Raw genomic sequence first — 26,735 nt, forward strand, 5'->3', positions numbered from 1 at the left:
GATACACATTTTTAAGTAAAATCACTTAGTTATAAGGACATTACAACTTCATTCAAAAGTTTATTGACATTTGGACAAGGAAAAAACTTTATTTTAGAGAAATGCGTCTTCCATGCTAAGCAAAATTTGCATTCTTATTCTAAGGACATGAAATCTTTGACTTCACGACAATATTTTTTCAGTGTAGAAAACTAAAAAATTAAATATAAATAAGATCGTTTAATTGTATTTATTTGGCGTTCATTACAAACATCTTTGTAGTAATACGGGGTGAAATTGATCGAAAGTACTGTTGTTACTTTTACAACACATACTAGAGATATATTTTGACATTTGCCGTTTTTGAAAACAATTACTAAAAAAACACGTTGTGTTCTCCCCAATGTACGTACGTACAAAAATACATATCGTACATTTTAAACCTTTACTCACACTACACTAAGTACTAGCTATATTTGAAATTATCTACACAGTGTACTTTCAAAGTTACACATATCATTCAAGTCATATTTTATTCGGAGCGGAGCGATTTTTCATTTGCAAACCGCTCCGCTCCGCTCCCGCTCCGCACCGGATTTTAGAAATACCGCTCCCGCTCTTGCAAAAAAAGGGCTTGCTCCGCTCCGCTCCACGCTCCGCTCCACGCTCCGCTCCACGCTCCGCTCCGGATCCCTGGTGGTAGTATATGAAATTTAACAACCATGCCAAAAGTGGTCCATATCAGTCCATAATCATATATAGCCCCCATATAAACCGAACCCGAGATTTGGTTTTGGAGCCTCTTGGAGGAGCAAATTTCATCCGAGTCAGTTGAAATTTGGTACATTGTGCTATTATATGGCCGTTAACAACCATGCCTAACTAGGTCCAGGTAGTTATATATAGCCCTCAGATAAATCGATCCCCAATCACCCAAAAATTGGTCCATATCAAGTTCATAATTCTATATAGCCCCCATATAAGCGACCCCCATATTTCAATTCTGGCTCTCTACGTACCGTGCAAAAGTCCATGTCGATTCGTAATTATTTGTAGACTTACCTATACATAACTGTTTTGTCTAATATATACCACGTGTGGACTAACTCACAATTTAGAAAAGTTAAAGAAGTTTTAAGATACCACAACCCAAGTAATTTGATTGTGGATGACAGTCTTTCGTAGAAGTTTCTACGCAATCCATGGTGGAGCGTACACAAGATTCGACCTGGCCGAACTTACGGCCGTATATACTTGTTTTAACTATACAGGAAGTTTTTGTAATTCAATTTTTTATACCCTCCACTAGAGGTGTGCAGGTGACCCGAAATTGCCGTGACTCACGCGTGAGTCGTGAGTCACCCTCATGGCAACGGCGTGAGTGTGCGTGAGCGTGATTAACAAACCAAAATGTCGTGCGTGAGCGTGAGTCACGAAAATATTATCTTCGTGAGTGTGCGTGAGTAAAGATTTACGCTCACGAAAGTAATCCCCCTCACCAACATAAAACGCTGAAGAGTTAAATTCATTTACAATTTTAGTGACACCTGGGATGTTAAAAGTGTAATAACGCTCTCGATTTTAATAATGCTCATGTTTTCAGACACGTCACTAAGGTAAATTACTCAAAAAATTGTTCGTGAGTCACGACATTTTTCGTGAGTCATGATATTTTTCGTGAGTCACGGTATTTTTCGTGAGTCACGACATTTTCGTGCGTAAGTGTGCGTGAGTACAAATTTCCTTTTCGTGAGTGTGCGTGAGCGTGAAATTCTGAGTCGATCTAAGCTTATCGGTCCGCTTGTTGAAATCACGCTAACTTCCGAACGAAACAAGCTATCGACTTGAAACTTGGCACAAGTAGTTTTTATTCATGCAGGTCGGATGTGATTGCAAATGGGCCATATCGGACCACTTTTACGTATATGCCGACGCCTAGTTTAGCCTTGCGGAGCCTCTTTGATTCATCCGATCCGGTTGAAATTTGGTACGTGAAGTAACTATATGGCTTTTAACAACCATGCAAAAATTGGTCCATATCGGTCCATAACTATATATAGCGCCCATATAAACCAATCCCCAGATTTGACCTCTGGGGCCTCTTGGAGGAGCAAAATTTATCCGATCCGGTTGATATTTGGTACGTGGTGTTAGTATATGATCTTTAACAACCATGCAAAAATTAGTCCACATCGGTCCATAGTTATGTATAGCGTCCATATAAACCGATCACCAGATTTGACCTTCGGAGCCTCTAGGAGGAGCAAAATTTGTCTAATCCGGCTGAAATTTGATATGTGGTGTTAGTATATGGTTTCTAACAACCATTCAATACCAAAATTGGTATATATCCGTCTACAATTATATATAGAAGACAGTGGTAAGAGGTTTTAAGATAACTGGCCATCGGTAAGTGTTCACAATCTTTAGTAGAAGTTTCTACGCAATCCATGGTGGAGTGTACATAAGATGCGGCCTTGCGTACGTATACACTTGTTTTATATTGCGTTTTTTTTTTTCTAATTTTAATGGTACAAACTATTTAAATTTTGTCGAAAAAACTTCTAGATACATTGCAGAAAAATTGCGAATTTTTGAAAATATTTTAGGCCAAGAGTTTCAAACAAGCGCTAGAATACATTACAAATCATAAAAAATTTTAGAAATTTTTATTTACGTCAGCCTGATACAAATGCAGGCTGGTTATTCGTCCAATTAATTGCTTTACATATTATTATTACAATTTAACCCTCTAGTGCCCCAATTTTTTTGTCAGCTTATTAAATTTTCAATGTTAACGACACAAAAGCAAGAGAACTAAGCAAGAAAAATGTATACCGTAAAATACAGCATATGCTGCAAAGCCTCTGGAATAGTTTTAAATAAGTTTTCTTTTTATTTTGCCCATTTTGTTGCCTAAAGGCGGGCTTGGGCATTAGAGGGTTAATACCAGTTAATTGGGCATGAAAGATTGACAAAATGATTGATTAAGAAGCTATTGAAAAGAAAACGCCAATAATCCATATGACTAAACGTATATTTATTTGCTGGCTAATGCAAGTTTTCATAGTGTTTAGTGTAACATAGATCTGGCATGGTGAGAGATGAATATTAATTTGGCAAATCATCACAAACATTTTTAATTCACATCCAAAACACTGAATTTGGATCACACCTTAAGAAATGATTCAAATTCCGAGCATCGGCTCTTGAAATGGCGGACATCCATCCTATGACAAGCCCATGTTAAATTCATCGCTTCTGCGCTAATTTTCAAAAATCCAAAACAACATTTTCACTACTTTTTTGGCGACATTTTTGTTGGGTACTATTAAAGAACATCCCTAGAAGTAGTTAGAATGTTATGCCTTGGTGTCATATTACGATCATACTACAAACCCTTGAATTGAAGTTGCGTGTTCAATGGTATTTGTGGCAGAGTCTTCTATGGCGTTATTTTATTGTGTAAACATATTCAGGTTCAACCCATGGTTGGACCGAAAAAGTTTTCAAATTGTAAAAATTAGATAATTACAATAATAAAGTGCAATAAAAAATGCTGATAAAAATAAAAAGAGAAATTGTCGAAGCTTTTTGTTGGTTTGTTAAATTTCTTCATTCAAATGAACCTCCAAGCACAACTTCTAAAGCAATGCAAATAAATGATTGGAAAACGAAGTACTTCCATCCTATGACAAGCCCATGTAAAATTCATTGGAAATGACCCAAATTTGCATTACTTCTAGATGGGGATTCAAACTACTTTTTTTTTTTTGCTGGAATGTTGACTAAATTATGAGAGTATCATAACAAACAGAGGAATAAAATGCTAGCGAAATCGTTTGATATTCTACAATTAAACAAGTAAAATTGTTTTATAAAATTAAAATTTTATGACATTTTTAAATTATCTAGAATGCATGGAATTTTCAAACAAAAATTATAATTTTCTGAAAGTCAAATTGAAAACGAAAACTATGAAAAAATATTAGAAAAAAAAAACAATTTTATAATATAAAGCAAATCAAAATTTGTAGTGGGAAAAATCTCTGTTGTACTTTCGCTAATATAAATTCCTTATCTTGCAAATACCTTGTTTGTATTTTATATTTATCGTGGTCATTTAGTATTGCATATAAAATAATTCTTAAATCGGAATCCACAAAAGGTAAGTAGTGGACTTAGAAAATGCTTTAATATTTACCAAACATTTTGCAGTGTCGCAAGAGGTCAATCTATGGATAGAGATCGATGCAAAAAACAAGACCCCAGGGGTTATTTACCCGACAGGTCACCAAACAGATCGCCAAGGCAAAGAGCTTGCGATATAAGTCCTCGCCACTTACCGGAAAGTCCGGAGGTTTTACGGAATGTTTCAACTCATCTGGGCAATATGTCAATGTATGACATTGACGATATCAATTTATATGATCAGGATGAATACAAACGTAAGTTTAATTAGTCTTTAGTGATTCTCAAGAATTTACATACCCTGCACTACTACTGTGAAATAAGATACTAGTCGATGTCATTTCAACTCCTACATGGAAGCATATTAGAATTGAAGAGTAGTTCATCAAAGTACGTAATTCTACTATGACCGTCCGCTAAGTACACAGATCTTATGTCAAAAATTCGAAGCAATTAGATATGACCAAAATACACCCAGATAATGAATATGATCACCTCGAACTTTTTTCAAGAGGATGTTAATTTTGGAGGGGAAACATGGAACATGATTTCCGAAATCTATATAATTTCCGAGAAAATAACATGGCTGTGACAAACATGTTATATGTTCCTTGTCCAAATGTAACATGCTATTGAAACACCTTTGATGTATCATATGTTATTTCTTCTCTGTGTGTAGAAAAAATTTCTTCACAATAACGAAATTGGGTCAATGATTCAATTGAAATTGAATTTCAATTGAAATATGCTTTGTTTTTAATAGCAACCTTTTTATACCCTCCACCATGGGGGTATATTAACTTTATCATTCTGTTTGTAACACATCGAAATATTGCTCTAAGATTCCATAAAGTATATATATTCTGGGTCGTGGTGAAATTCTGAGTCGATCTGAGCATGTCCGTGCGTCCGTCCGTCCGTCTGCAAATCACGCTAACTTCCAAACGAAACAGGCTATCGACGTGAAACTTTGCACAAGTAGTTGTTATTGATGTATTGCAAATGGGCGATATTGGTCCACTTTTACGTATAGCCCCCATATAAACGGACCCCCAAATTTGGATTGCGGATCCTCTAAGAGCAGCAAATTTCATCCGATCCGACTAAAATTTGGTACATGGTGTTAGTATATAGTCTCTAACAGCCATGCAGAAATTTGTCCACATCGGTCAATAATTATATATAGCCCCCATATAAACCGTGCCCCGATCCCCCGATTTGGCTTGGGGAGCCTCTAAGAGATGCAAATTTCATCCGATCTGGCTGAAATTTGGTACATAGTGTTAGTATATGGTCTCTAACAACCATGCAAAAATTGGTCCACATCGGTTCATAAATATATACAGCCCCCATATAAACTGATCACCAGATTTGACCTTCGGAGACCAAAATTCATCTGATTCAGTTGAAATTTGGTACGTGGTGTTAATATATGGCCTCAAACACCCATGCAGAAATTGGTCGAAATCGGTCCATAATTATATATATGCCCCATATAAACCGATCCCCAGTCTTGACCTCCGGAGCCCCATGGAAGAGCAAAATTCATCCGATTTAGTTGAAATTTGGTACGTGGTGGTAGTACATGATTTTTAACAACCATGCCAAAAGTGGTCCATATAAGTCCATAATCATATATAGCCCCCATATAAACCGATCCCAAGATTTGGTTTTGGAGCCTCTTGGAGGAGCAAATTTCATCCGAGTCAGTTGAAATTTGGTACATTGTGGTAGTATATGGCCGTGAACAACCATGCCTAATTAGGTCCATATCGGTCTATAGTTATATATAGCCCTCAGATAAATCGATCCCCAATCACACACCAATTGGTCCATATCAAGTTCATAATTGTATATAGCCCCCATATAAGCGACCCCCATATTTCAATTCTGGCTCTCTACGCATCGTGCAAAAAGTCCATATCGATTCGTAATTATTTGTAGACTTACCTATACATAACTTTTTTGTCCAATATATACCACGTATGGACTAACTCACAATTTAGAAAACGATGTTAAGAAGTTTTAAGATACCACAACCCAAGTAATTCGATTGTGGATGACAGTCTTTCGTTGGCTCAATTTTAATGACATTTTCTTTGGGCGTAGTTAGGCCATATTCTTATTAGAATATTGTAACGTGTACGACACGAGATGGGTACAAAACGACAAATAATCCTTTTCTCTGAAACGAAATTTTGAACAAATGAAAGACCCATAAATCTTCGTATATAGTGCCAGTCGCCCATCTTGCCTAAAAGAAATAACTTAACCTCGTTTCCGGAAAGGAAATCCAAAGGGTTTTTGGAAAATCGTAATTATACAGTTTTTTTCTTTTTTCATGTTCGTACAAAGAGAAATTCGCAGGGACCGTAAATAACTGTTATCCAGAAAATTTAAACTCTTCATGTTAGAGTCAACGGAGACCTATACTGTCATATACCATAAGATTCATCTCGGAAAGCTCTTTCAGAATCTATGGTGATATTAAAAAAACGCTCCCAACTCCAAAGTTAACGGATATTTTTCAACGTAAAAATAAAAGGTAATAAATAAAACTCTGTTTAGGAGTTTTCTTTTTTCCTTCAGAAAATAATACTCTTTTTTGGAGTTTTATTTTTTTCTTCAGAAAATAATACTCTTTTTTGGAGTTTTATTTTTTGCTTCGGAAAATAAAACTCTTTTTCACTAATAGTACTGAGAACACGGAGATTTTTTGAAAAAGGTCCCTTGAGACAGTGTTATCAGACTCGCTTTCATCATCCTCGTCGAATAATTTTACCATTTCAATCAAATTCCGACCAGTATCCGTAGTAATTGTGCAAATTTGTTCCCTGTCATGTTCCTAAAATAAATTTTAATTTAACTTACTAAAGATGGGAATTATATACACTCTTAGAAAAATATGTTTTTCATATGTTCCGATATAAACAAAATGTGTTTCGGGCACAATTTTAAAACACAATATATTTAAGTGCAAACATGCAATGTTCCTAAACTAACACTAAAAGTTTGGGACATCTATGTTAATATGTTAGAATATATTATGTTTGGGACATGAATGTTTCATAAAAATCATATGTGTGAATGCAAACATGTATAAATTTACAAATTTCGACTAAACATACATATGTTGTGATATTTTATTCAAAGCGACAGAGAGAGAGAGTATAGAGAAAGAAATAGAGATGGAAACCGGGAGAGTTGACAAAAGATATCAACATAACACAGCGAAAGAATCAAAAGAGAACAATTTCTATGAAACCGCTTGTATGTTGTTTCGGAAAACTGGTTTATGATAACGCCAAAAATTTGATATGCTTAAGTCTAAATATTATTTAATTTGAATAAAGAGAATAGACATTCGGAACCAAGAGAATAGACATTAAAAAAAAACAGCATGTGTTTTCGCCGTGAGAGCAGCATTTTATGTATGTGTGGACATGTGTTTTGTTTATCATTTTGGCATTATGGGCACAATTTTTTTTGGTTCGTTAAAAGAAATCAGGGGTCTTCATAAAAATAACGAAAGGGCACTATACTCTTTTTAGAGTTGGGACAGTAAAATGAAATAAGGAGGAAATAGTGAAAAATTACACAGTAAAATGTATAAAAACAAAGTTTAGTTCCTCTTTATTAATAAGTAGTCCACGAGGAGTTGACGGACACCTTCAAATATAAAAGCGGGCATTAAGTTCGAGTTTTGCAGCTAAAACAATTTAAAAAGATTATTTTCTTTAAAATGAATTATTATAGAAAAATAAAAGGCATTTTAGAGCGATGGTGTTAAATGCCAGTAAAAAACTGTTCACGCCTAAATAAATTTATGTTTATATTAATTATAAAATTATTTATGTATGTTTTTACTCGACGTTCTTCTTCTTTTGTTAGAGTTTTTGAATTCCTTCCAAATTTTAAAGTTTTGTACCAAAAACAGGTTTTTGTTACAAAATTGTTATTTTGCAATAAAAAAATAATATGTTATCCAAAAATCAGTCAATTTCGTTTATATCAAGCACTGTTACTGACTATAAATCTTTAATAACCCACATTTCGAAGTTTCATTATAAAAATTTAATATAGTATAAATATAAATGCGTAAATTAAAAAAAAAAAACCAATGGTGTTCGGTCGGAGCAGGGATTGAACCCACGCCCCTTTGCATGCTGGTGACTATAACAGCTACGTAGCCCAGTGGATAGTGTGTTGGCTTACAAACTGTATGGTCCTCGGTTCGATTCTCCGTGCAGGCGAAAGGTAAAATTTAAATAATTTATAAAAGTGAATAATTTCTTCAACATTATTTGTATTACAGAAAAAGGTGCCAAGAACTAAAATATTTCGTTGAAGTGAGAATTACGAGTATGTTAGGGAATGAGCACAATCGTCTTTGGGAAAATTCTTCCAAGCATATAATATTTTTGGGCTCAAAATGCTTCCAAACATATAATATGTTCACATAAAACAAATATGTTAATGTTTCGGCAGTATCCAATAATATATGTGCTTCCTGCAAAATATGTTTGGAACATATGTTAAAGAGGCGATTTTTTTAGAGGGTGTATATATATATATCTTGTATACAACAAAGATGCATAAAAGTCTAAGTCTCGAACGCGCTTTAATAAATCTACCAATTGTATCAAAGTAATCCTTCACAAACAGTTGCAGTGAAGGAGCAGCACACATGACTGATTGTTCTCATAACACGGAGATTTTTTGAAAAAGGTTCCTTGAGAAAGCTTTCAACATCCTCGTCGAATAAATTTGGCGAACATAGCACGGCCTTGGAAGTAGATCGTCTTAAATAAAAAATGAGTTGCATTTAAGACGGAAAAAATAAAACTCTTGAAAAGAGTTTTATTTTCCGAAGAAAAAAATAAAACTCCAAAAAGGAGCATTATTTTTTGAAGGAAAAAATAAAACTCATAAGAGTTTTTTTTTATGACGGATAAATAAAACTCTATTTTTAACAGTTTCAATCGAGTTTTTATTTTTTACTCACAAAATAACGATTAAAAAATAACTTTTTTGATAGCACTTATAACCGTTACGGTCCCTGGAAATTCGAGATCCTTTTTCCATCAAACTATAATCGTTGAGCTGAATCTGTTAGGGTTCTAGTAAAATTTATAATTTTCAAAAATCGTAGGAGATAAATCTAGTCCAAATCTATATTGGTTTTATCGAATTATTTATTGCATTTTTCCTTACATCTTTCCTTTAACCTTACAGAAAAAAATATCACCACAACATTTCCAATTGAAGATTTTTTTCAATTAATAAATTAATTGATACATTTGACATTTTAATCCAGATAGAAACAGTGCCCATCATATTTTGCAATCAATTTTCAGAATATTGCTCTCAATCGAAATCGCCATAAGTCAATGATAGAAAATTTAAAAATTTTTAACTAAAAATTGATACAATTAACTTTTTAATCAAACTCGGAAGACTAAGTCACTTAAAAAGAAGTGATGGATTTTTTTTAATTTTTAACTAAAAATGTATTTCAAACAGTTAATTTTTTAATAAAACTAAAAACACAAAGTCAGTTAAGCATGTTATAAAAAATAGTTACTTTAATGAACGAATTAAGTGAGTTTTGCAATCAACATCAATTAAATTTTTAATTGCATCAATAAAAAATTAATTGGAATTTTCTAATGAAATCAATTAATTTTTTCATCCAAGTATTTTTTTTAATATCCAATTGAAACTGTGGTTGATACTATCATTTTCGTGATTGAAGACATTTCAATAAAAAATTTAATTGGATCAATTAATGTAGTGATTGAATCAGAAACAATTTTGTTGCGTGTTGGACGTCGTTTAAGTTTAGATATAGCTCCGATACAAATCATCCGCCAGAGTTACACTCATATGACCGCCGGAGAACAAATTTCCACTCTGAGACCAAAGTTTCATTTCGATCTACTTGAAATTTTGAACAGATAGTAGAATTAACATTCTGGCGGTACATATCTAGGATAGCTTCGAGATGAGCCTATCTCTTACGAATGTTATATGCCACAGGGGTCTCACTTCCACATGAGGTCAGGAAAGTTGTGGGAAAGTCTCTATTATTTCCACATATATTATACGGAATTGTGATTTACTCGGGTGCCCCTTTGGGTACGCTTGATCGCCTCCGAATACTATTTAATAGGATTGTTTGCTTTGTTTATGATTTGAGTTACAACGACCACGTCAATTCTTATGTATTGCAGTTTCTGGGGTGTAGTTTTGGGAATACGGTTGATCTAAGTTTAATTTTATTGTTGTATAAAGTCATTAACCCTCTAATGCCCAAGCCCGCCTTTAGGCGGTCTACATTTAATAAGGAAGCTTTTATTAAAACACTTCTTAAGAGACCAAAAATGGGTAAAATAAAAAGAAAACTTAGTTAAGACTGTTCAAGAGGCTTTGCAGCATATACTGAATTTTACCGTATACATTTTTCTTGTTTAGTTTTCTTGCTTTCGTGTCGTTAACATTGAAAATTTAATCAGCTGGCAAAAAAAAAAAAAATTGGGGCATTAGAGGATTAAGCACGGTAATCCACCATATATGGCCTCGAATTTTGAGCTTGGATGTTCAAATAGGACTCATTCATTGCAGCTGCCTCAGTACCGCTCTTTAATTATGCAGCGTTAATTTCGTGTCCGGGCAATACGATTATGGAATTCGGTGATAATAGAAACTTTTTACGTCCAATATTCTATGATCGTAGGCATAAAGAAAAACATCTGTGATATTTTAATTTAGTTTTGTAATTATTTTTGAAATTATTTTAAATATTTGTTCAATGTCGTGGTGTTCCTGTGCCGTTGTTTTTACAATTTAAAATTAATTTTAAACAAGTATATATGGCCGTAAGTTCGGCCAAGCCGAATCTTATGTACCCTCCACCATGGATGGAGTAGAAACTTCTACGAAGGACTGTCATCCTCAATCGAATTACTTGTGAGTAATTATGTGGTATATATTAGACAAAAAAGGTATGTGTAGGTAAGTCTACAAATAATTACGGATCGATATGGACTTTTGCACGGTACGTAGAGAGCCAGAATTGAAATATGGGGGTCGCTTATATGTGGGCTATATACAATTATGAACTTGATATAGACCAATTTTTGTGTGATTGGGGATCTATTTATCTGAGGGCTATATATAACTATAGACCCATATGGACCTAGTTAGGCATGGTTGTTAACGGCCATATATTACTAGCACAATGTACCAAATTTCAACTGACTCGGATGAAATTTTCTCCTCCAAGAGGCTCCAAAACCAAATCTGGGGATCGGTTTATATGAGGGCTATATATGATTATGGACTGATATGGACCACTTTTCGCATGGTTGTTAAATATCATATACTACCACCACGTACCAAATTTCAACCAGATCGGATGAATTTTGCTTCTCCAAAAGGCACCGGAGGTCAAATCTGGGGATCGGTTTATATGGGGGTTATACATAATTATAGACTGATATGAACCAATTCCTGCATGGTTGTTGGATACCATATACTAACATCACGTACCAAATTTCAACCGAATCGGAAGAATTTTGCTCTTCCAAGGGGCTCTGGAGGTTAAATCTGGGGATCGGTTTATATGGGGGCTATATATAATTATGCACCGATGTGGACCAATTTTTGCATAGATGTTAGAGACCATATTCTAACACCATGTACCAAATTTCAGCCGGATCGGATGAAATTTTCTTCTCTTAGAGGCTCCGCAAGCCAAATCTGGGGATCGGTTTATATAGGGCTATATATAATTATGGACCGATGCGGACCAATTTTTGCATGGTTGTTAAAGACCATATACTAACACCATGTACCAAATTTCAGCCGGATCGGATGAAATTTGCTTCTCTTAGAGGCTCCGCAAGCCAAATCGGGAAATAGGTTTATATGGGGGCTATATATAGTTATTGACCGCTGTGGACCAATTTTTGCATAGATGTTAGAGACCATATACTAACACCATGTACCAAATTTCCGGCGGATCGGATGAAATTTTTTTCTCTTAGAGGCAAGCCAAATCTGGGGATCGGTTTATATGGGGGTTATATATAATTATGGACCGATGCGGACCAATTTTTGCATGGTTGTTAAAGACCATATACTAACACCATGTACCAAATTTCAGTCCGATCGGATGAAATTTGCGCCTCTAAGAGGTTCTGCAAGCTAAATCTGGGGATCGGTTTATATGGAGGCTATATATAATTACGGTCCGATATGAACCAATTTGGACATGTGTGTTCAAAGAAAATGATAAAAGGAATAAAATTTAGCATATATCGGCTCATGTTTTGGTATAGCCCACATATATAACGAACTCCCGAGTTGATTTCTGTATAGCATAGCAATAGTTCTTTTGGGTCTACAAAGAGATGTGTTAAAAACGGTGTGTATCGGTTGATATTCTGATATACATATATTCCCCATATATTTTCATTCATATTACCATAAGGGTATACTCTACCCAGCAAAAAAAGGCGTCGCTAAAAAAATAATGAAAATGTTCTTTTTGGATCCGGAAGTGGTGCAAATTTGACTCAGAAGCGATGAATTTAACATGGGCTTGTCACTGAATTTGCATCACTTCTTTAGGTGTGATCCGAATTCTATGTTTTGGATGTAAATTAACAAATTCTGTGATATTTTGTCAAATAAATAATTTTTATAATTTTAATGGATTCTAACGCTTGTCGGAAACGTTTGTCCTCAATTATTTTAAAAAATTCACAGATTGGATTTAGCATTTTTTTTTCGACAAAATTTAAATGATTTGTAAAGGGTGATTTGTTAAGAGCTTGATAACTTTTTTTTTTTTTCAAACGCATAAAATTTGCAAAATCTCATCGGTTCTTTATTTGAAACGTTAGATTGGTCCATGACATTTACTTTTTGAAGATAATTTCATTTAAATGTTGACCGCGGCTGCGTCTTAGGTGGTCCATTCGGAAAGTCCAATTTTGGGCAACTTTTTCGAGCATTTCGGCCGGAATAGCCCGAATTTCTTCGGAAATGTTGTCTTCCAAAGCTGGAATAGTTGCTGGCTTATTTCTGTAGACTTTAGACTTGACGTAGCCCCACAAAAAATAGTCTAAAGGCGTCAAATCGCATGATCTTGGTGGCCAACTTACCGGTCCATTTCTTGAGATGAATTGTTCTCCGAAGTTTTCCCTCAAAATGGCCATAGAATCGCGAGCTGTGTGGCATGTAGCGCCATCTTGTTGAAACCACATGTCAACCAAGTTCAGTTCTTCCATTTTTGGCAACAAAAAGTTTGTTAGCATCGAACGATAGCGATCGCCATTCACCGTAACGTTGCGTCCAACAGCATCTTTGAAAAAATACGGTCCAATGATTCCACCAGCGTACAAACCACACCAAACAGTGCATTTTTCGGGATGCATGGGCAGTTCTTGAACGGCTTCTGGTTGCTCTTCACTCCAAATGCGGCAATTTTGCTTATTTACGTAGCCATTCAACCAGAAATGAGCCTCATCGCTGAACAAAATTTGTCGATAAAAAAGCGGATTTTCTGCCAACTTTTCTAGGGCCCATTCACTGAAAATTCGACGTTGTGGCTCGTTAGTAAGTCTATTCATGATGAAATGTCAAAGCATACTGAGCATCTTTCTCTTTGACACCATGTCTGAAATCCCACGTGATCTGTCAAATACTAATGCATGAAAATCCTAACCTCAAAAGAATCACCCTTTACCATTTTATGAATTCTTACTCTGTTTTTAACCTATTTGAAACAAAAAAGTTAAAATTACCCATTAAAAGTATGAAAAAAACCAAGTTAAAAAATTGAATTAAAAGAACTTCTTGGGTAGTTCAAATAAAAAACATCATTGGGAGTGCATCTTCTGGAAGTGATTTTATAGTTGTGCCTTTGGAAGAACTTCCAAACTTCCAATTGTTTTTTGTTTTGGTTCTTCTAAAGGCAAAACTTTAAAGGTGCTTCCAAAAATGTCTTACCAACGATGTTCTTTATTTTAACTACACAGAAAGTTTTTTAAATTAATTTTATAACTTGCCTTTTTAATATTTTTAATGGGTAATTTTTACTTTTTTTGTTTCGTATTGGAATTAATATTTGGTACAAATAACTTGAAATTTGTCGAAAAAAGGTAAATCCAAAAGATTGGGAATTTTTGAAAATATTTGAGGCCAAATGCTTCAGACAAGCATTAGAATGCATTAAAAATCATAAAAAGGTTATTAGGAACAAGTATATATGGCCGTAAAGACTGTCATCCAGAATCGAATTACTTGGGTTGTGGTATCTTAAATCGTTTTCTAAATTGTTAGTTAGTCCATACGTGGTATATATTAGACCAAACAGCTATGTGTAGGTAAGTCTACAAATAATTACGAATCGATATGGACTTTTGCTAAGACCCCATAAAGTATATATATTCTGGGTCGTGATGAAATTCTGAGTCGATCTACGCATGTCCGTCCGTCTTTTGAAATCACGCTAATTTCCGAACGAAACAAGCTATCGACTTGAAACTTGGCATAAGTAGTTGTTATTGATGTAGGTCGGATGGTATTGCAAATGGGTCATATCGGACCACTTTTACGTATAGCCCCCATATAAACCGGCCCCCAGATTTGGCTTGCGGAGCCTCTTGGAGGAGCAAAATTCACCCGACCCGGTTGAAATTTGGTATGTGGTGTTAGTATAGGGTCTTTAACAAGCATGCAAAAATTGGTCTATAGTGGTCCATAAATATATATAGCCCCCATATAAACCGATCCCCAGATTTGACCTCCGGAGCCCCTTACAGGAGCAAATTTTATCCGATTCAGTTAAGAGTTTGTAATTTGTGTAAATATGTGGACACTAACAACCATGCAAAAATTAGTCCATATCGGTTCATAATTATATGTAGGCCCCATATAAATCGATCTCCAGATTTGTCCTCTGGAGCCTATTGGAAGTGCAAAAATTCATCCGATTCGGTTGAAATTTGCCAGACTTGGTCCATATTGGTCTATAGTTATATATAGCCCCAGACTTGGTCCATATTGGTCTATAGTTATATATAGCCCCAGATAAATCTATCCCCAATTACACAAAAATTGGTCCATATCGGTTCATAATTGTATATAGCCCCATATAAATCGACTCCTATATTTCAATTCTGGCTCTCTAATTACCGCACTCAAAAAAAGTTTACTTGGATCCAAAGATTTTGACCTTCTCTTAAGGATTTTGGTATTGATTCCGAGCCAAAGATTCGGCTTCTTTAAAATAAAGAAATTTTTTAGCGACTTATCTGGGTTTAGATATGGAACCAATAAAATTAGCATACAGATCTCATTTGTCAAATTTTCATTCTCTTTTCGCGGTTTTTTTTATACAGGTACTCACGTACAAACAAATGCCAGTTTAAAAATCCAAATTATAACGGATACGTCAAAGTAAAAAATGTTTTCATAATTCCAAAACAACTTTAAACCAAAGACGCTAAATCTTCAAAATAAATCTTAGCCTATATTTGAAGCGTTTTTATCATAAATCTAAAGATTTAATATTTCAGTTAATTTAGGGACAATTTCATTAAATCAAAAATGTGTTTCTTTACTTTAAGGAAAATTAGCCTTAGTTCAAAGACATGCGACTTTAACGAAGGGACGCCAATTTACAAAATTTGTGTCGTAAATTAGTTGAAAAGAATTTTTGAAGATTATAAACTTTATTTTAATTAAAATTTCATTATTTTAAAGAAATTTGTACTTAATATTTTGTAATTTTCGCATCCTAAAATTAAGGTTGCGTAATCTTTAATATCACGTAAATATTTTTTTCAGTGTACCGAAAATGTGATGTTTTTGTTACACAATAAATAAAAGTTTGGCCAAAAACATATTTAAATGAAAGGGTTTGTATATAGGATCCGTGTAAGAACATAAATTTAAAACAAAAATCCACAAATTTTGTCCACATGATGACAAAGTATGATACGTCCCACAGACGTATGTTTAGCTTATCCGTGACTTTCAGTAGGTTAAGCTTTCTAGGGTTAATAAGATAAAATCTTTGGATACGGGCATGCTTTTTTTTAGTGTAATGACCAAGGTAGTGGACATGAGGTCAAAATAAAGTAAAATAAAATAAAATAAAGTGAAGTACACAAAACTCAAATTTAAAAGAGAATTCGGTCTTGTATCCTTACTTCAATACTACAAAAATTTGTGTAAAGACAAAATCTTTGGAACCGGGCAAGTTTTTCAGCGTGATTGTCATTGGTTTTATTTTGATGTAGTCTCCCTCTTGCGAGTATTTTAACCGGACCTTGCACAATTCTACAGAAGTTCGGTAATTAATAATAGAAGTTAGATAATAGAAAGACCTAATTTGCATAAGATTTTCCTCAATATTTTGACCTAAAAACTAAGATTCATAAACAAATGTTTGGAATAAATCAAGAATCAGACATAGCCTCCGAGCGAAATTGCAAATTTAAATTCTGGAATCGTACAATTTGAATCGATGCCTGTTTCATCAAATATACTTAAAATTCTTAATATCCACCATTGGGATGGTCCATAAAAATGTATAATGTATAATTAGCTTGAAGGCGGTCAATATTTCAATCAAATTGGTTGTAAACAATTCTAATTTAAATTTTTTTATAAAAAAGTTTTCATGTCAGATTAAACAAATCTGAGAAATTTGTATATATATATATATTGATACTCGTATACTGGTAGTGCAGGGTTCAATTTAATCGATTTACTCCATTTCTAATTTACATTCATTGTGAATAAATTTGAGTTTATGCTATTACCGTCCTGTATCCAGAGACTTCTCATATTGTGGATCCCCACGAGGAGGACTTACAAGAGCGACCGCAGACAGCCCATAATGTTAGAGCTTTCGAAATTAACGATTTTTCAGAGGATATTCTTGAAGATTATGTTGAACCTTCATTCTATGAGCATGATTCATTCGAGGAAGTAATGTGCGCCTATGGAAGTCCACAGGTCCCACAAATGCAAAAATCACCTGTGGGAACAGCAGCTGCTGTTGAAGAAAAGCGTAAGCCAAATGAAGATGGATACAAACAAAAGCCCTTGACTCCAAAAAAAATAGAGCCATTGCCAGATGATCCAAATATAATTCCCCCACATCCCAAGGATCCAAAGGATTATGCTGCCATGATTCGAAGAGCTCGAGCTATTCAACGGCTGAAAGCAATGCAGGAAGCAGAACAGCAAAAAGAGAAGAAGGTTAAAACTAAGCCCACGGAAAAGGCGAAGTTGGGGGATCAAAAAATGAAAACAGCTAGGAAAGTTCCTGCTACACAAACCACACAAGTGAAGAGGAAAGCTCCACCGATGGAAAAACCTAAGAAGAAAGGATCAACAACAGCAGTAGAACATCCTCCGGATTATATTCCTCCAGATTATGCTGCTGCCATTTTACATGCCAGAAAAGTTGCTGGTATAAAAACCAGAAACCCAAAGCTTCTTCCACAACTTCCACAGGAAGCCAAACCTCGACCAGAACCACCCAAAGCCTGCCCCAAATCTCCTGTGCCACAGATAGTACCTCCAACGGCTACTAGAACACCTACATATGAGGATATTATAAAGCGTGCCGCTGGTATTCGAGCTAAAACGTATGCCACTGATGTGGGAGAACTTAAAAAACCATCTATAAGTGTGGATGACCAGGATCAATTGGAAGAATTCGAAGTTCTCGAACAACTTTACGATGCACAGCCCTCTCAACAATGTACTCCACTCTCTATACGAGAAAATGAGATCTTCGATCGTATTAAAAATTTAGAGGATCAACTACTGGAGAGATCACCGCAAAGAGCTCTAGCATATGAAGCTATGGAATTATCGCCCTCTGTACGCTATTATGATACGATGAAAAGGCAAGAAGAAATGTTTATTCCTGGAGCTAGAACTCCTACTCCTCCGCAAATCGGAAAGGAAGTAGAGAGGAATCTATCTCGAACTCCACCACAAGCAGTTTGTCCCACACCTCCATCTCAACTTAAACAAACAACACGAGATTGGGAAATGGCCGATATAAATTTGGATGACATAAACTTCGATGAAATGAACCTATATGTAGATATCGGCGATATATCAATGCCTTCCGAAGACTGGGACCAACCAGAGTCCCTTCAGGAATATGACTTGGAAGATATTACATCACCCGAATTAGATGATTTATCGATTTCATTGCCTGAAGCATTGGAACCCGACTATCCCATTGAGTTATCCGATGAAGCCATAGCCCCTGGAGATGATGAAGATCAGGATAAAACACCTGGTTTCTTGACATCAGTTGTAAGTGCTGTTGTTGATAAATTTAAAAATATTTTCAGTGGGTCACCCAGGGAAGAAAATGAAGCTATTGACGATGAACGTTCTTTTGACCTTGATTCGTCATTGCCCAATTTATTTGAAACTACTGCTCCAGAGAAGCCAAAACAATTGCCTTCACCTAAACCATCTGAAAAACCCATTCCACATCAGGATTTAGGAAAAGTTTCAGGGGCGCTTAGTCCTATAGTAATACCCCCACATCCAAAAGACCCTAAAGATTACCGGGCAATGGTGAAGAGGGCACAACTTATTCAAAAACTTAAAGCTAGGGAATTAGAAGCAGCTAAGGCTGAGGCCACTCCAGTTGCTGCAGAATACAGAGTGCGAAAAAAAGCTGAAGTAAAGTCAACCATACCAAAAAGAGTTCCCAAAAAGGTTGTGGCTAAAACCAAATCGAAAGCCGAACCTGTTCAGAAAGTATATCCACCTGGTGAATACTCTCCTAGTTATGTGGCTGCTGTTGCCAGGGCCAGAGCTCTGGCGGGTTATAAAAATCGAACAGCTCTTCTTAATCCAGAACTAGCGGCTAAAATAGCAGCTTTAAAAGCCCAGAAGGAGGCTGAATTGGCAGCTGAAGAGGCTCTACCACCCGTGGAGAGAATGCGTAAACGAATGGCAAGAATTCAAAGTAAAACGGGTCGACCAATATGTGTTCGTCCATCCATTGAAACTCTAGGCACATTAGAGGCTATACGGGAAAATCTTCCAAAGCCTTCGGTGCCATATCAGCCAAAAACTAAACGAGTTTCCCTACCAAGTGGGGGTAAGAGAAGCGATACAGTTTTCACGAAAAGTTATCGGAGACCAATGGACCAATACAAACCTATGACTCCAATAGCCGAAGAAATCAACGTTCAAGACGATCTTATAGACTTTTCTCCTCTAAGACCACACGAAGGTAAATTACGACTAAAATATCTTAAAGAATTGGCCGAAAGAAGGCAAGCAGAAGGTCAAGAATGCCCTAGGACTCCTATATTAACGGAAAGTCCTAGGACTCCAAAGTCTCCTCAATATACACCAATTACTTTGGAAAGTCCAAAAACCCCTTCGAGAACTAAAGAAGTACGAAAGGAAACTGTTACCACAACTTATAATGAAGTGGGTCTACAAGAGACCATCCATGAGGAGAGTACAAAACTTTCTCAAATACAAGAAAATGGAGAAGTCCATACGAGTGCTAAAAAAATAACAACCACAACAGATGAATTTGGTAATGTTGTCGAGTATCATGTTGAAGAGAAGGGAACTGATTCTGGTCAAAGAGAGCTGGCAATATTAGATGAGGATATTGAAGGTATTGAAGAACCCGATTTCATGGATATATCTGATGTATCACCACAACCAAAGGATAGCTCCATACCAACTCCTGCAGAACTGATTGATAAAATACGTCACCAAGTTCAACAGAAGATGCAACAGATTTTACCCCAAGAACCTACCGTGCCGAAAAGTCCAATTTTCCTTCGATTTCCGGAAGATTTGCCGGAAGAAGAACTTTCTGGTGTTGACATGCCTGAAATGCCTTTATCGCCTCAAGTGAGGACGCCTTTATCGCGATCGATCCAAGAAAGATCTCCAAATGTTTCTCTTCCCTATTGTTTTGGAGAAACAGCCCCATTAACGCCACCACCTCATCCCTCTCCAGAACGTCCAAAAAGTCCACTGAAACCGGTGGAACCTATTGAGGAAGTAGCTCCTACAAAAATAGCAGAATCCGATTCGTGTCCAAAACCTATAGTAATTCCACCTCATCCAAAAGATCCTAAAGATTATGTAGCAATGGTAAAGAGGGCTCAAGCTATCGAAAAACTAAGAAAACAAAGAGAAGCCGAAGCAGCAGCCCTTGCCCCACCTAAGTCAGTCGCTGTAAAACTGGAAAAAGACAAAAGAGTAGCATTGTCCAAACGTCCAAGTTTAGTTCTAAGGGAGCAAAGAAAAAAGATCCAAAAACTGAAGAAGAAACCTTCAAAACCTGTACAAATCGCACCCGAGGAATGTCCCGCAGAACCACCACCAATTCCTCCAGAATATGCAGCAGCCGTTGCTAGGGCAAGAGCCCTGGCAGGTTATAAAAATACAACGGCACTTTTGAATCCAGAACTTGCTGCAAAAATAGCAGCACAAAAGGCTGCAGAGGAAGCTGAAAGGGCTGCATTTGAACAACTACCACCCTATGAAAAAATAATGAAGAGAATGGAAAAGTTAAGAGGTTTGGTCAAGAAACAACCAATTCAGGTATCAGCTGATGTTTTGGGTGTAATTGAGGCAATACGCTCAACCATACCAACAGTTGAAGAAGAGAGAAAGCTAACTCCCGTTTGTCCACAAAAGCCCAAGGAAAAATTGTCTCCGGAACAGATCAATAAATCATTGCAGGAATTTGAAGCCATTGAACAGAAAATAGCCGCAGCTCAAGGAAAGTCACCAGCAGTTTGTCAACCAAGATCTTCTCTAGATAAATTTGAAGCTCTTGACGCGCAAATCATGACAGAAGAGAAAAAATCAGCTATTGTATGTCCTGCTAGAACCTCTTTAGAAGAGTTTGAAGATCTGGAGAAACAATTGATGCCAGATGAAATGCAGGATATAGGACCTGTAAGGACATCATTGGATGAATTTGAAGACCTTGAAAAAGCTTTAATGGATGAAGAAGAAATGACAAAACGGAAACCTGTTTTTCCTACCAGATCTTCCTTGGAAGAATTTGAAGATTTAGAAAGACAAATGGATCAAATTAAACATAGTAGAGAAGCAAGGTCATCTCTGGACGAATTTGAATATCTAGAAAAACAAATGGAAATCGAAGAAAAAGGCTATGAAACTCCTCGAGCTACTGCACCCGGACGGAGAGGGAGAAATCTTCTACAAGAAATCGCTTCGGCCCAACCGGACGAGGACAAAGAAGAATTTCACAAGAAATTGATAGCAGAATTTGAAATGGTCAAAAGAAGTCCACAAGACCTCAAAGCTAAACCCATAGAAAGCTTAATGCCTTCAACCCCTGAAAGTATTAATGAACGTTTGAGAAAAATTAAAGAAGCTCAACGCAGATCCAGTCCTCGTAAAGAAGCTGACATATACGCTATGGACAACACAACGCAATCACCTGCTTACAGTCCCATCATTTTATCGAGTCCTAGTGGCAAACCCTATACTAAAGCAGTTCCCAAAACTACACCTATTTCTACCATCGCTCGAGATGATGATGTATTGGTCGACCTTCATACTCCCCACCAAAAAGTCAAACGTGTCAAGCAATTTGCCGAACTAGAAGATATGCCTTTAGAAGATTTAGAATATGAGGATGTACCAGAATTTGCGGATATATCTTTTGATAAACCTATGTCACCTCCCCCACAACCCTCTGAGTTGATAGAAAGAATCAAAATACAGGTTCATAAGCGATTAAGGGAAGTGATACCAGATCATAGCATTATTCAATCACCACAAATTCTTAAGTTTCCTGAGGATATTCCAGAGGAAGAATTGTGGGAAGTTACAGCACCACCGTTTGCTCGTACACCACAAAAATCTCCATCGATTAAACCTCAAACACCACGTGTTTCATTACCATCTATCTGGGAAGAAAAACCACTACCAAGTCCTCATGCTACACCAAAACGTCAACAAAGTCCTGCTAAGACGTCACAAGCAGCTAGTCCACCGAAAATGCCTGAAGAAATTCATTCCCAACTCCCCAAAGTACCTTCGTCGGAACGTCCCATAGTTATACCACCACATCCCAAAGATCCCAAAGATTATAGGGCAATGGTGAAAAGAGCTCAAGCTATACAAAAACTTTTGCTACAGAAAAAAGAAGCTGAAATGGCTGTTGCAGGTTCTTCTGCCCCAGTCACATCCGCCACTGTACAAGTCAGAGGTAAAGAACGTGTACCGATATCGAAATGGGTGAAACCACCACCAAAACAAACAAAATTGCGGAAAAAATTGGTGATGAAGAAAAAAGTACCACCTGAACCAAAGGACCAAAACGAAAAACACGAAGACGTAGAATGTCCTCTGGAACCGCCTCCACTTCCCGCCGAGTATGTAGCTGCAGTTGCTAGAGCACGTCTATTGGCTGGATATAAAAATAGAACCGCTTTATTAAATCCAGCTATAGCTGCTAAAATAGCCCAAAAGAAGGCTGCCGAAGAAGCTGAAGCAGCAGCTTATGATGCATTACCCGAACATGAAAAACTGAAGATTCGTCTGGAAAAACTGAAATCGAAACGAGGTAGAAGCCGCCGTTTCAAACCAACCACTGAACAAATGGCATTTCTGCAACACCTGAAAGAGGCATATCGACCAGAGTCACCAATACCAAGAACACAGTTTGCCGATTCAGCTTATCCCCAACGTTTATCACTTTCCCCAAGGGCCACTTCTGATGCCGATGAAAGTTATCTCAAAGAATTGGCTGAATTTGAAAGATTGGAAAATATGGAAGGTATACAACCACAGTCCCCGATTCATCCATCAGAAATCGGTAAAGCCTTAGATATGAGTCAAATGATCGCCAATTTAGAGCAACAACTTTTGGATACACCTCCTCCCATGAAGCCTGAAGAAAGATATAAGCAACTACTGGCTCAAAGACAAGCTACACCAAAAACACCTCAGATCCCTAGTCCCATAAAAACTCCAGATGTGCACTATACCCCAATATCATTCGCAGTAAGCCCAAAGTCTCCTGACACGAAAAAACGTTCTATTAAAACTTCTACCCATATGAAGAAAAGTGGCGATAGTACCATTAGGGAAGAAGTCACCGAAAAATCTGAAATAATAAATGGCGATCTGGAAATTGTGACTAAACGCGTTACCACAACCACGGATTCAATGGGGAACGTTACCACCCACACTGAGGAAAATAAGCAAGTTCAGCATTTGGATTCTAATGATGAGTCGATGGCTTTGGAAAATGTTGAGGAGCCTAGTTTCTTGGATGTTACACCAGTGTCACCAACCGGAGCTCCTAGACCCAGGGATATTATTGAACGAATTCAAAAGGAAGTGCGCAGTAGGCAACCCAAACCAGATGTACCCATGGGTCAATTGATTGAATTAAGGACCCCTCCTAAGCAATTGCCACTGCCACAAGATATTAGCGTTGACGAGGAATTATACGCAATGACCTGTCCAGCACTTCCTGCCACTCCCATCTCCAGAACACCACCATCGCGATCGCCACCAATAAGTTCTCCAGATAAGGCGTCTCCTCATGACATGTCCTTACCTGAAGTATTTGTAGCAACTCCACCACCTCCAACTCCACCTTTACCTCCAGTATCTCCCCTTAGACGTCGTGTTCCTTCGCCAGAAGGCCCCATTATAATACCACCTCATCCCAAAGATCCAAACGATTATGCTGCAATGGTAAGGAGGGCGAGAAAAATTCAACAATTTATGGCACAGCAAGAGGCTGAAAGAGCTGCAGCTGAGGCAGAAGCTGCTGCTGCCGCAGCTGCTGAGGAGGCTAAAAAGAAAAACCAACGTTTACCTCTTAGCCGAAGAGGTGGAAAAAGACCTAGGCTAGTCTTAAAGAAGCGCAAAGTTTTGGAACCAGCAGCTAAGGTTTTGGAATGTCCAAAGGAGCCTCCACCATTACCTGCAGAATATATAGAACAAGTGGCTCGAGCCAGAGAATTAGCGGGCCTTAAAAACCTTGCTCCTATATTTAATCCAAAATTAGCTGAAAAAGAAGCTGCCAAGGAGGCTGCTACAACTAAACAAGAAGAAGCTGTCAGTGATCAACCTCCTCCTCTTCATCCTCCCCAACCACTTGACTATGGATCTATAATGTCGAGAGTTGAAGAAATGAAAGCTAAAGGATTGAAACTAAAAGAGGGACCACCCTTAGCAGCTGCTGCTTATATAAATGCCATGAAAGTTGGTATGGAGGCAGCTTTGGCACCTAAAACTACAACTGAATCTCCGAAAACACGTTACAAACGGTTGCTAGAGTCAGCAGCCACCGTTGGTACTGCTCCAGTAGTTGAGGATGAGAATATGCCAGATAGCTCAAAAACTGCAGATTTTTCATACACTCCCATAATGCTGGAAAGCCCCCAACGGCATCAAATGGCCGAAGCATGGAAATTTGACTCGGATAGATTTAAAGACTTAACAGCTTTCGAAGAAATTGAAGGTCTGGAAGAGCCAAGCTTAGTAGATATGAGTGACTTAGAAAAGCCAACAGTTCAGTCTAGTGAGATACCATCACCAAGGACGCCCCAACCAACTCCTTCTCGGCTAATTGAGAAAATACGAGAACAGGTGTTTGAAAAAATGAGAACAGAGAAACTGATTTCTGCTCCATCCCCCTTGCAAACTGCTGCTCCTTCTCCACCTCCACCAATGCAAAGTCTTCCACAAGATATAGACGATGAAGATTTATTTGAAATAAGTGCCATTGATTTTCCTCAAACTCCAAAACGCGCAGTGTCTCCCATACGATCACCAAATGTCTCCATACCGCAATATTTCGATTTACCACCTTCGCCAAAAAGTCCAGAGCGCCGCACCCCCAAAGCAGCAAGTCCTGATCGATTGAAAACACCAGCTTCTGGAGAAGAACCGGAAGAACATACATCACCGCCTTTATTAGGTGTACATCCAGGCCTACGAGTTAAAACGCCTCAAGGTACAAATGTGCAAATCCCGCCTCATCCTAAAGATACTAAGGACTATGTGGCCATGATACAAAGGGCTCAACTTATACAAAAAATAAAAGCTAAGCAAGAAGCTAAAGAAATGAAGAAGAAACAAACAAAAGCTGTGAGAGTACCAGAAACAGCAAAGCGAAAAGATAATAAATTGGCCACCACAAGAAGACCACTGCCATCTAAAACTATCAAAATCCCAAAGAAACCCAAAGAAACGCCACCCCCTCAAGTTGAAGAAGAACATCCAGCAGAACCGCCACAATTGCCATATGATTATGTTTTAGCCGTGGCCAGAGCTCGAAGAATGGCAGGACTTAAAACCACCGCCGATGTATTGAATCCACCTAAGCCACCTCAGGATTATGCCACAATAATGAAAAGAATACAAGCTATGAGGGCTCAGGTGGGACAAACAGAACCAACGGATGAAGAGTTGGAAGCGACTAAGGGATTCATAAAACGTCCCCAGTTAAAAGAAAGAGCTAAAAGTGAAGTCAAGCAGTCGCAAGAAGACAAGCAGGTTTTGAAAACTCCAATTCCACCTCAGGATCGTTATCGAGCCCTCAGGTCAAGAATACCTAAGGATACTCCTAAAACATCCCACATACCTTACAGCCCTCCCAAGACCCCTCAATTAGATGAACTACAATACGACTATTCACCAATACTAATGCCTCCCTCTCCAAGATGTCCATTTTTGGAGGATCTATCAGAGCAAGAGTTGGGAGATATTTCCATGCCTTTTGAATTGTATGAGCAATACCCGCATCTCTCTGATGATAATATTTCAGATATTTCAATGCCATTAGAATTGCAATCACCACAGAACATAGCAATGTGTCCTCGAACTGAAGTGGAAACTACAATGGTGAATAAGTTTTCTCCACTTACTGGTATAGAATTACGCACAGATTCTCTAGATGAATTTGAAGCCTTGGAGTTACAAGCTTTGGAAAAGATGGAACAATCAAAAATTACATCAAAACCATATAGTTCGGTGTGTGTATTACCAGACGATTCCCTGGATGAATTTGAAGCATTTGAAAAATATACCGAAAATATCTCGCCAAAGAAAGCACTATCGAGATCTATTAGAGCTGCTTGTGCTTTAGCCGATGATTCACTGGACGAATTTGAAGCTCTTGAGAGACAAATGGCAAATATGACACAAGCGGAATCAGCACCTACTCGAACTCCACACAGAAGTACTTCTCCTCATGGAAAATTGACATCGGGAGGATTTAGTGCAGTCCAATCGGTTGAAGCACATAGAGGAATGTCTAGAATTCAACATAGACGTTAATATTCTCTAACCGCTAGTAATGCGAATGGACCACTGAAATATATTAAAACAAAAGCAATTTAGGAATTATAAAAATTTAAAGTAATAGAAAAAATATTTATGAAATAAAATAGTTTTAATTAGTTTACTCACATATATATTTCAATAATTAACTTTTAATTAATAAAACAATATCGGTATATGTATAATGTAAA

General features: G+C 37.1%; 1 protein-coding gene across 1 annotated transcript; it reads left to right on the forward strand.

Annotated features, from left to right (window-relative positions):
• Nucleotides 1-3,941: 3,941 nt before the first annotated feature.
• LOC142224393 (uncharacterized) lies at nt 3,942-26,735 on the forward strand. The gene is made up of 3 exons (XM_075294171.1): nt 3,942-4,147; nt 4,198-4,427; nt 17,024-26,735. The coding sequence occupies exons 2-3, from the start codon at nt 4,217-4,219 to the stop codon at nt 26,539-26,541; spliced, it is 9,729 nt and encodes a 3,242-aa protein (XP_075150286.1). The 5' UTR covers nt 3,942-4,147; nt 4,198-4,216; the 3' UTR covers nt 26,542-26,735.

The sequence above is a fragment of the Haematobia irritans genome, chromosome 2 (genome assembly GCF_050003625.1).
Source record: "Haematobia irritans isolate KBUSLIRL chromosome 2, ASM5000362v1, whole genome shotgun sequence".
Lineage (NCBI taxonomy): Eukaryota > Metazoa > Arthropoda > Insecta > Diptera > Muscidae > Haematobia > Haematobia irritans.